The following is a 12,040-nucleotide window of genomic DNA, read 5'->3' on the forward strand; positions in this document are numbered from 1 at the left end:
TTCCACAACGTTTCTTTCACAATGCAAGCGCATGACAAGAACTGGTCTTTAACTTTAAGCTTAAGCTGTATGGTCTGTCAATATATAAAAAATATAATTGTAGTTTGTGCAGTTATGTACTCTTTGGGCATAAGAAGATAATTGCTTACAGCAGGCCACATGCAACTGCCTATGTGGGAAGTAAAAACAAATTTCTGCGTGAGATATTAATTTCCAAGAAAACAACATTTAATCATCCTCTTCACCAAATGTCTTGTTGATCTCCCATCCTTCTCCGCCTTCCAAAGTTCCATGTTGTTTAGTTTGTTTGTTTAACCTGACTGATAAGAAAGCATGTGCATGCTTGTAAGGAAGCAACCAGGGGACCGACGGCTCTAAGTCATCTCCAAGGGATTTGGCAATCAGAAATAATGCCTTACCAAAGGGCACTAGCACATCAAATAGGATCCTAACCAGGGACGTCCCAGTTATGAGAGTACTACTCTACCACACAGCTATCACGCCTCACTGATGTTATAAATCTATAATTGTTGACTTTCTGTGGTGTAGTAGTGTAGCAAGCTTCCTCTCCATTTTAAACAATACTACAGCTGAATTGTAAGCACTTTTCAGTGTCCACTCCTGGATCAATATCATTTGACAATTTCGCTCTTCTTAAATGTCACTAATGTATAAAAAGATCCATGTATCGACATCATGTTATTGAAGCTACAGCAGAAGATTTCTTTTTCCTCTTCATCTTAGATGGAGCACCCTTGATCCTGAAGGCCGTACTGTCAAAACAAGAAGAGAACAAAGTGAAAATTATTGCAATGAAGGTACATATTTTACAAACAAAGTTTATAATGTGATTGATGAAACAGAGACAAAATAATTGTCCTATAACAAAGAATATTCAATCAATGTCTCCATAAAAGAAAATTAACATAAAATTATATACAAGAAAATTTTGTGTGTGGTGTCAAGCACTACATAAGATAGCATCAAAGAAATGGTAGATGCATTAGGCATTCTCAACAGTATAAGACTAATGGTCATAACTTGTTGATCCATAACAGAACAGTATGTGATTCATGACATTAGAATAAATTGTGAACCTTCCTACCAAAAAAAAACATGTTATATTGTATTGTCCTACTGTCTTCAAATACAACTCCTTTCAAATTAATGTGCATTTAGGATGGTCTTTAGTCCAGGATTGTCAGGCTTGTAGTCAATGTCAGAGAACATTTATGAAGTATTTCATTGAGTGTTGATCACAAAAAAAGGAAGACAAAAAAAAAAGAAGAACTTACTGGCATGTTGAGCAGATGGGACTATATGTGCAGAAAACTGAAGAACAAATGAAAAAGAAAATGACTCATATACACAAAGATAAGAGAATAAATTCATGCTTAATTACGAAACACGGTTCAATCAACATTTGGCATACAGAGAATTAATGTGATTCACATATACATATAATCTACATGAAGAAGTTGCTTGATCTATACATGTATGAATACACTCAAATTTGAGTTTAGAAAACAGAGAAGTTATGTTTCTCCTGTCAAACAATCATTTCTTCCATTAACCACATCTAAATTATAGCAGGTCAAGTATACAAATGAACTTGACCCTAAAATCGACAATAAAAATTCCATTAAGATATAATTTATTACCCCTTGTTTTCTACAGTGAATCCTAACACATGCCCTTAAATTAGGTTGGCAAATTCAACATAATTATTACAGACAAATCATCAGACAATCATCTATGCATATCTTTATTTACATGTTTAGTTACAACCAGGATCATATTTGAATACTTACTGGAAAGACAGACAGAGCATACATATCCCACATCAATGAGTATACGATGGCAGAAACATGCTGCCCTGTAGTCAACATGGATGGCTGGTGGTAAGACTAGGCTGTCTCTCTGGCTTGGAGATGGTAGGTATACCCACTTAAGATGACAAAGAGTTGAAACATAATAGTTGAAAAAGATAGTTGCATCCCCAGAGGTTTTTTCCAATAATAATGATATCAAATATTTAGGAGCGCTAAAAACAATAAGTACCATAGCGCTTACAAATACAAATATATGAAAAGAGAACAAAAATGTACAGTACAGGAAGTATATCACATAGATGATTGGCGAGTCATTTCATGGAGTTTGAAAGCCCCACTGCATTACGTATAGCTACTTGCTTCCTCTATATAGCAAACAATACCTAATCAGTGACCATTGGTCCCCATGATCCTCTTTTTCTTATGATAATTGAGAGCTGATTTGATGAGATAACCACCTGTCAGTGACCATGCAGGGAGGTCTAATCCCTCCTTGCCAAACTAGTGCACTGGGGATTTTAAAAGTTCCCTCCCAGAGACATTGAATAAAGAAAGAGGGAACTGTTGACTAATTACCATGCTCATGTATGGGGATATCTGCATGTTACAACTACCTCTCTCAATGCACTATAAGATCAACATGCTGGGCAGATAATGACACACACACACACACACACATTCTCACATCAGGGCCTTTGTGGGGCACCTGATTGTGGGGTATTTCTGTGCGTTCCAGATATACCTTGTGGTCCCCTACTAGTGGGGTATGTACAACCTGGCGATAACAACCCGGCGGTGTGCTTACGATGCTACCATAAAAAAGTGTGCAAGTTTTAGCACACGCTCACAAAAAGTCATTTATGGGGTACCACTTCTAATGCCCCGCAGGGCATAGGACACCGAATATACAGTCATTTGAAAGACTTTACTCTGTGGGGTCCTGAAAAAATACCCCACAAAGTAAAAATGCCTCACAAGGGGTATGTGAAGCGCACATAAAACCCCACAAGAATGCTGAGGTGAGAGCGCACACACACACATGCACTATCACACACAGAGAGTATAGTGCATGAATCTTTTGCAGATTTTTTGAGTTGTAGAGATTCCCAAAAGTTTCATGTTTGTCAAATTTTAAAATTAGATTGACTCACATCATTTAACAATGTAAATCTGAGATGCATGGCCTGATATGGTGTAATATTGAAGCCCTAAAAGAATTGTGCTTCAAAATGATCAAGAAGTGCCTCAAAAAAGTAAAAATCTTTGAGTGACCGGTTTTACCATACTCCTTTTGGCAAACGGTTTTCAAAATTTGTAATTCCAATCATAAATATCTTGATAGTCAGACAGGCGATCGGCTTGTAAAAGTCATGGAGTTCCTGACTGACCTAAAGGTTTATAATTATCATTGCAGCATGAGCTAAATCCAGGATTTTGTTTCAGAATCTGAGACAAAGATACCGGATCCCTTTAAAATATTTATTTTGTAATGCATAAAACTTTTCTTGCTAATAAAACATCATCACTAACAATTCTGAAAATTTTACATTGAAAAGCCAGGTTTCTGATTGATAATATCACTTCATAATGCTTTGCAAATGTAGTGGCGCCATCAAAGAGTGACTTTGAAGGATGTTCCTGAGTAATGTTTGTGTGTGTGTGTGTATTTACTTTGCACAATATCAGGAACTTGAGGTTACTGAACACACTGAAAACATAACCACCTGGCCCTTCACAGCTAAGGTACGCACAAACATTACTGAAAAACGTCTTCAAACAGAGAGCAATCAACAACTACAATCTTTCTAACCAGGGCAAGCATACACTGGGGAGTGTTTCACAAAGACTAAGTTGGCAGGCCGTTCATGCCACTGTTTTTCTCTCATCATTTAATGGCATTGGTCTCTCAAGGAATGTACAAATCATGCTCACAAATCTATAGAATATACATTTTTGATAGTTCATTATTTAAGGAAAAAATATAATCTAAAAGATCATAATGGTGAGAGCAAACAGTGGCATGAACGGCCTGCCATATTTAAGTTCAACTTAAAATAGATCTTAGTCTTTGTGAAACACCCCCCTGGTGTCCTTTTCCTGAGAATAGGAATGACTTACCAGTAGGTACTGGAGTAGCCCTGTCGTTGATAGGAGCTTGAGGTATTTTCCTCCTGTGATGTCACAGGCCTGCTGTAACAGACTGGAATCCTTATCCAGGATACATGCATCAATGGGAATGTTCTGTATTTAAATAAGAGAGAGAGAGAGAGAGAGAGAGAGAGAGCGATAGAGAAAGTCTATCATTAGAGTGCATAATTTTAGGTCAACTCGTGAATGTCACAGGCCTCCTGTAAGATACTAGAATCTTTGTCTAGGATAAATGCATTTATCGAAATATGCTGTATTAAAAAAGGAGAGTGAGAGAGAGAGAGAGAGAGATCATAATATACAATGAAAGAATATAAGACACAATGTACAGACCTACAGATATGACGAAAACAAGACAAATACAGTGTAGATGACAGAGAGCAAGAAAATTGGACACACAGACGGATATACTTCACCACATTCAAAAAAGGTAAAGAAAGAAGAGAGATAAAGTGAAAACAAAAATAAGAGTACACAGATGTTATGATACTTCCACTCCTTCTCATGAATATGAAACAATCTTATCTTTTAACCACAAACCTTCGCTTTCAAGTAAGTTAGGTAATCTATACTATAAGATGATGTTGTGGATCCTATTCAAATGATTTGGTTGAAAGCGTACATGTGACCAGGCATTTATTTTGCCTAATGCGTAATTTGGATAATGACCGGTCATTATCCAATTCTAATGACCGGTCATTAGTAAAATTATGTTATAAAACATCATTTTTAAAACAAATAAAACATAATCTTATAAAACAAATAGTACACATCATTTGTTCCGGCATTAGTACAATTACCCACACTCGGTACCTTCAAAACAGTCCAAACACCCTCGTCTACCGCCTTGGGCGTGTTAGTTTTACTAATGCCCTCACTGCTGTGTATTATTTGTATACTCTTGATGAAGAAAATAAAGAGAGACAATTTTACCTGTTTTTGTGCTGTGAAGATGACATTCATAAAGTTCATATACTGGGATGCACTGTCATCAGCTGCTTTGAGTACCTGTGGGAAGAAGAGAAAGGAAATTGATTTGAAACTCACAAATATTTACTTTATACATTGTATGATTTCTTTAGATTGGCAATATCATATTAACCATCCTGTATGTCATAAATCTTGTAAAAATATGTGGTTATAACTCACTTATAACATTCTAGCGTGGCTTTACATCATTAATATCATGGTATTCATTTTCATGGTTGATGTATCATTTAGAAACTTCAAATCATAAATCAATATGTAATTGATTAGCGATAAAATGTTATTATGTGAAACTGCCAAGTGATGATAGAAAAATATCAAATCTGTAATGCTTACTAGGATTCTTGACTTTATCTTTTCACCAACTGTAGAAAAAAATGTGAGAGACACCATTAATACAAACTGTGGAAAAAAATAAATCACATAAACAGGTCATACTGATGTATGTCACCTAATCAAAGAAAGGTTATCTTGGTGAATTTCACTTCAGGTATATTAACCCAAATTGCAAGCAAAAATCTTATTAAACTATGGGTTGACTGGCTGCAAACTGATAATAAACAAATTTACAATGATCGCTTTTTGAAAGTTTGTTTATTGGCAATGACCCCTTTTCAAATTTTTGCTTGAAAATAAATATGCCATAAACGCTCTCTAAAAGTTGGCAAAATCCCTGATGCAGAGAATTCTTAATGGCTATCCTTTTTTAAATAAAATAGCATATTAAGATATAAAAAACGAAAACAAAATCATCATAAATTGAGCAAAAAAACAAAGAAACAAATCTTACCTGCACATTCCTTTTCAACTCTGTGAATATCTGCATTGATCGTCAATTAAGGAACAGTACAAACACTTGTGAAATAAATAACTCAATGCCTCAGCCCCTTGACGCGAAAAGTGGAATGGTGGAACACACGTGTAATGTCATTTGCAGTTTATCAGATATTTGCCTTACATACAAAACACACTAACAATATAGATGTAACTACTGACTCAAGAAAATAATTACATCTGATAATGTACCATTATTGTAAATATGAATGATTGAAAGAGGAAAAATAAATGAAATCAATTGAATTGAATTGAATTGAATAGTGAGAGAATGGAATATATGACAATGATGTTCTCTTTTGTTACAACTAATTACACCTCAACTGTAAAATTGCTGATGAGTCTGTTATTCAGTGGCAATTGAAGTATGCTGCCAGAAATTATTTCCAACTTGTTTAAAGCCCCACTCTACTACTTTAGGCTACTTGCTCCCTCTATATAGAAAACAATGCCTAATAAGTGACCATTGGTCCCCATGATCCTCTTTTTCTTATGTTAATTGGGAGCAGCTGAGTGGATGAGATAACCACCTGTCAGTGACCAAGACCATGCAGGGAGGTCTAATCCCTCCTGGCCAAACTAGTACAGACGGGCTTTAAAGGATACAGCACAATGCCATCGCCAGTGATCCAGCCAGAAGCGTGTCCGTATGTGATACTGTCGGGTCTGTAGAAGATAAGACCATGGAAATGAACATTCTGATACTAATAACAATTTGTGGGTTAGATAAGAAGTTATGGGTTAACATTAAAAATTAACACCTATGTTATATGAATGAAACAATACCCTACATTCCTAAGTGCACAGATACTGCTTTTCTTGGGTGTTCTCAGGCCAGGGGGGTGTTTCACAAAGATCCCAAGTCAAACTCAAATTATGGAGAGCCAGTTGTAGCCTCAATAGTGACAAATTAAGTATTTTAGACTTTTTATGAATTCCACATCAAGAACATGAAATCTCCTTGATAATAGAAAATATGAATGATTTGAATCAACATTTCATGCCTTTTAAAATGACTTCTACAAAATATTTTCTAATATGCTAACAGCTTTCCATAATTGTTAGTCCAACTTAGAGATAAGTTCAACTAAGGATCTTTGTGAAACACCCCCAGGACTTACTTTCATCTACCAAGTTCTTGAGTTCCTCCATGACTGTATCATTGATAGAAGCAAAGACTTCATACTTCCCATCTGAGCTCATCTCATCTTGCTCCCTCTGATCATCTCCATCATCAAACGCATCACTTGTCTTCTTGGGGTACAAGAAACGGCTACAGATACAATGAATACATAATAGGAAAGGTGATCTTCGTTAAACAGATTTATAGATCTACATTCAAAGTCAGTTCTCAACAAGAGTAAGAAATCATGAATTGACAATTTAAAGAGGATTTTGTGAATTAAAGTTATGTGCAGGATAAGCATATAGGAAATAGCTATCCTGTTAACTGAACTAGCTGCAATTTCTAAATCATTGCATACCGTTGCAGTGCAAAACACATTGATTCGGTTAGTTGTTGATTTCCTTAATGAATGAAATTGTTTTAACATATCTCATTGATTCATGAGGCCATTGATTTCCCTGTTATCAAGTACCTACTAATACATTGTAGATAAATATGGTCATGGATTTGAGCACTGGCATGGCACCAATTTCCACAGTCAAGGCGTTTATCTTATTTATCTCTATTACCAGTCTCCACCCATGAGTAGCAAATGGGTGCATGATATGGTCTATTCCTTGAATTGCATCATGTGCTAAATAAGTCTGGGTAAAAATTCCCAATTACGGTATGAATTGGAATGCTCACAGGACAGTCAATTTTTCATTAGCATTACTATCAAAATAGTATTAATGATTTCAAAAGTCGAAGACAAATGTACATGCTACAAGTTTTCTGACCTCTGCACATGCCTTTTACTATGTAGTGTAAGGCTGCGACGGGTAGTAGAATGCTGGAGTACCCGCACGGTTGACAACTACTCGGGTACGATTTCTCGTACCCGAATATTCGGTTGCAAAAAAAAAAAAAAAAAAACTGTCCAGGCCCACGCTTACCCGTGCCAGGGAGAGCGGCGGCCGCTGGCATGGTGCCATCACTAAAAATGTTTCCCAACTCAAGCACTGTCAAACTCACCACTCAGAAATTTGGGACCAAATGTCCAGATTTCTGTTTGGACTCTGAGGACAATGGATTATTCTGCCATCTTTGGTTTTTAAAACAGCATTGTTTACTGTTATTATTATTATTAAATCGGCGCCTTCAACTGCAACTCGAAGTAAAATTGCATGCGTTTTCGGCGATACTGGGATACTGTACCAGTGGTATGGTGGTGGCAAAAAAATAAAAAAATAAAAAAAATTAAAAAAAATTAAAAAATATCAACAAAAAAAACCAAAAAAAACATGGCGTCTGAATATTTGAGTATTCGCTTGTAAGCCTGGGAGTGTACTCCGGTACCTCATTACACTGTTGTGCACAGCCTTAATATGCAGTGGTTACCTTTCATTGGTGTGACTGGCAATAACGGCTACTTTGTTGCGTCTATCCATCATGAGATGTGAATTGATAAACACCACCACTGCATCCATACACTGACTTAATGCTAATCCATCCTTCTGTAACGAGAGAACAAATGAAACAGAATTGGTAACCACACTTACAATGAGAGATCTTCAAATATTCTAGACTTGAATCCATAGAAAAACATGGAGTTATATACAGTCAAACCTGTCTACAGCGACCGCCCAAGGGAAACAAAAAATGTGCTTGTTGTAGACAGGTGGTCTATGTAGACAGGTTCCTTTAGTACAGTGTACATGTTTCAATGAGAAACCATTTTCAAGGGAAACAACAAATGTGCTTGTTGTAGACAGGTGGTCACTAAAGCAAGTTTGACTGTACTACATTAATTAAGGAGACATTTAAAATAATCATTCAAGAAATTGGCAACAAAATAAATGTCTTGAATATCTAAACAAAAATCAGGGTTGTGTCTCGTAGTGAAAGATATTTTTTTAGCGTGTGCCACATCAACTCGTTGATAGATTATCAAATTACTCACAGCTTCACGTTGTCATTGTTAGCACAATTATTTACTTCACTGAGATACTTGTATTAAATTCATATCATCTTTCGACTTTAAACCAAGATCTGTACACTGGATCATCGTGCTGGCTGCTGAATATTTATTATTTTTACAATTTACCTGTTGCTTGTGATGGCTCTGTTTTCCCCACCAAACTGGATTAACATCAATCACTATGACAACCAGATTTCCTACATCTTCATCATCTGTGGAAGACATCTTTCAGTTGGAGAATAAAACCTAAATTTGAGAATGAGAAATTACAGAGAATCCAGTCAGGAGTGACAGCCGGTAGATCTAGTATGAAAGTGTTGAAATATAAAGTTTGTGGAATGTCAACAAATGTCAGTTTCATTAAAGAAATGATCCATATCATTATCAGACGGTTATTTCTGTCTAGTATTAATGCCCTTGCCTTGCCCCTTGGAAGTTGGAATGATTAATCATTCAATTATGAAATTGAATACGTAAATGAATGGAGTCGGGCAAACTCGGACCAAAGACAACTCGGCCCAGCTGCAAGGTTTAGGCAATTATGGTTAGGGTTAGGTTATGGGTAAGGATAGGGTAAGATGACAAAAATTGACAGATTTAGTAACCCCAAGGATACGCTTTTTAGCACTAGCAAGCAGCTAGCAGGACAGATGTAGGTCAGAGTGCCGCACGCCGCCTCTCTCCGTGGCCGGTGTGGTAGGCGATTTGTTCCGGGTTCCGCGGAACGAATCTACTGGATCGACTCGTTCGCAGATACGTTCGAAAGCCGCCGTTCTTATCCGACATTGGCCGAACGTTTCTGCTTATATAATCGCGTATATTTTTATTACTTGTGTCGAATAAACATGGTAAAAATAAATTTTAGCTTTATCTTGATACTTTTGTATTTATTGTTGGAATGAAAACCAATATTATTTTTAAAAAATATTACTTAATAATAAGGTTTATAACCTCGTACCGAATTACCCGCGCGCGGTACGAAAAATAAATAAATAAATAACCTACTGACTAGTATATGCGCATAGAGTACATGTATATCATATGCATGCACGCACGTGCATACTCGGCACGGGGGGGGGGGGGGGGCAGGCGATAGTTTTCTGATATTAGGCCTACATGTACGTGAAAATGTACGTGAAATTAGTGGTTTCCAAACAAGGTGGCGCAACAGATCTGCCACTGTATGTAGCGGAATGGGGGGGGGGGGTATAGACACACTATGCTATGGCTCTTTTTGTGTTGACCCCGCCCCCCCCCCACCCCACCCCGCATCTCTTTCATTTAAACTACATGTACATCATTCATGCAGCCCACATGCATAATTAGATTCTGTGATGAAGCCCGGTAATAGGTGGTTGACGTAACACGATATCATATAAAGCAGCATTCAAACCAAATTAGAAGGCCTGATTAGAAAACACCCCGACATCTGCTTTTACAGGCAAACTAAGCCTATGGCAACAACTGCCCTTTTTGCTAGACCCGACCCAGTCCCCGTCGCTTCGCGACGGCGCTGTCTATAGTTACTGTTTCTGGTCAATCATTGGCCGCAATTATCAACATATTTGAACAACGGGAATCTGCATTTCTATACAAAGTTCTCAAATTGGCAATCGTTGGTGTAGCTAATTTGGAGAAGTTTGATTGGTTGCAAAGGCCGACCAGAATAGTTCATTTTGCTTTAGGGGTGTACCATGGCGTGTATTCAATAATACGTGAGCACGCACGCTCTCCGATGAGATTCGGAACGGATCGGCGGCTAAATATCCCGCCGATTGGTTCCACGGAATGAATCGCCTGGCCGGAACCGATCGCCTGTGACTAGCGGAACGAATCTACGAATCCGGAACAAATCGGCGGTACTGCACGGAACAAATCGCCTATGACACCGGCCCTGGCCCTGCCATGCCCGGCCGGGGCTGTCTGCCTCCTGCAGCTGTGGCAATTTGCAACCAACGAATTCCGATTTTCGAGTAGAGTTCTAATGACGATTTATATATAACTTTAAATGTTAATGATTGATCAATATATGTTTCTTGAAACTTAAGATAACTATCACGTCATACTTACCATAAACCAATGATTTGGAACTCGTGAATGTGAATTTCTGGAGGAGATTCAGAAGATCCATTCATTCATCCGGCCGCTTGCATCATAATTTAGCGCAATGACAATTTTACCGTTCACATCACTAGCACTGCATGCTAGTCTAGTCTGCAACCACAAACCCTGGTCAGTCGTAAATATGAGTCTGCACTATTAAAGGTACTACAAAGTTTTGGGAAATTTTGAAAATTGGGTGGATAGTGATTCCAGGCGCGGATCCAGGATTTCTTAAGGGGGGGGGGGGGGGGGGCCCAAATTTGAAATTATGCGAGCCAAATATTGGTACGTAATTGTAACCAACAGTGACGTAATGCGGGGGGGGGGGGGGGGTCGGTGCAGGGAGGGGCGAGTTTTCCCCACCCTCCTCCACGAAACGCGGAAGCTTCGACGTTTCATTAAATTATTAGAGAAAGAAAACGATTCGTTGTACCGTTCTCGACTCAAAATCTTCGTCTGAATTTAGTTTTGCCCCTCCCCCTCCTGCGCGAAGCGCGGAAGCTTTGACGTTTCATTAAACTATTAAAGAAAGAAGACGATTTAGTTTTTCCCCTTCCGCGCGAATTTTACGTTTTTATTAAATTATTAGAGAAAGAAGACGATTCATTGGAGAGTTCTCGACTCTTAATCCTTGTCTAAATTCAGCCCCCCTCCCTCTCCTGCGCGAAGCGCGGAAGCTTTGACGTTTCATTAGATTATTAAAGAAAGAAGACGATTCGTTGTACCGTTCTCGACTCTTAATCCTCGTCTGAATTCAGGTCCCCCCCCCTCCCGCGCGAAGCGCGGAAGCTTTTACGTTTCATTAAATTATTAGAGAAAGAAGACGATTCATTGGAGAGTTCTCGACTCTTAATCCTTGTCTAAATTCAGCCCCCCTCCCCCTGCTGCGCGAAGCGCGGAAGCTTTGACGTTTCATTAGATTATTAAAGAAAGAAGACGATTCGTTGTACCGTTCTCGACTCTTAATCCTCGTCTGAATTCAGGTCCCCCCCCCCCCCCTCCCGCGCGAAGCGCGGAAGCTTTTACGTTTCATTAAATTATTAGAGAAAG

At 38.1% G+C, this 12,040-nt stretch overlaps 1 protein-coding gene across 1 annotated transcript; it reads right to left on the reverse strand.

Moving 5' to 3' along the window:
- Window positions 1-11,069, reverse strand: LOC115926597 (general transcription factor IIH subunit 3-like). The gene is made up of 12 exons (XM_030991437.1): window positions 10,958-11,069; window positions 9,014-9,133; window positions 8,308-8,423; window positions 6,923-7,074; window positions 6,408-6,467; window positions 5,758-5,787; window positions 5,304-5,332; window positions 4,914-4,988; window positions 3,951-4,073; window positions 1,812-1,947; window positions 1,296-1,332; window positions 1-773 (listed from the first exon to the last, which is right to left on the reverse strand). The coding sequence occupies exons 2-12, from the start codon at window positions 9,110-9,112 to the stop codon at window positions 695-697; spliced, it is 936 nt and encodes a 311-aa protein (XP_030847297.1). The 5' UTR covers window positions 9,113-9,133; window positions 10,958-11,069; the 3' UTR covers window positions 1-694.
- Window positions 11,070-12,040: the final 971 nt, after the last annotated feature.

Source organism: Strongylocentrotus purpuratus, unplaced genomic scaffold, assembly GCF_000002235.5.
Source record: "Strongylocentrotus purpuratus isolate Spur 01 unplaced genomic scaffold, Spur_5.0 spur5_scaffold_2, whole genome shotgun sequence".
NCBI classification, from domain to species: Eukaryota; Metazoa; Echinodermata; class Echinoidea; order Camarodonta; family Strongylocentrotidae; genus Strongylocentrotus; species Strongylocentrotus purpuratus.

Bases quoted from the DNA above. Each gene is read 5' to 3' on its own strand.
- LOC115926597 (XM_030991437.1), bottom strand. From the start codon at position 9,112: ATGTCTTCCACAGATGATGAAGATGTAGGAAATCTGGTTGTCATAGTG. The intron at 7,075-8,307 runs GTAACCACTGCA...TTGTATCTGTAG, and splicing joins GCCAGTCACACCAATGAAAG to CCGTTTCTTGTACCCCAAGA. The intron at 774-1,295 runs GTAAGTTCTTCT...TTGTTTTGACAG, and splicing joins CCCATCTGCTCAACATGCCA to TACGGCCTTCAGGATCAAGG.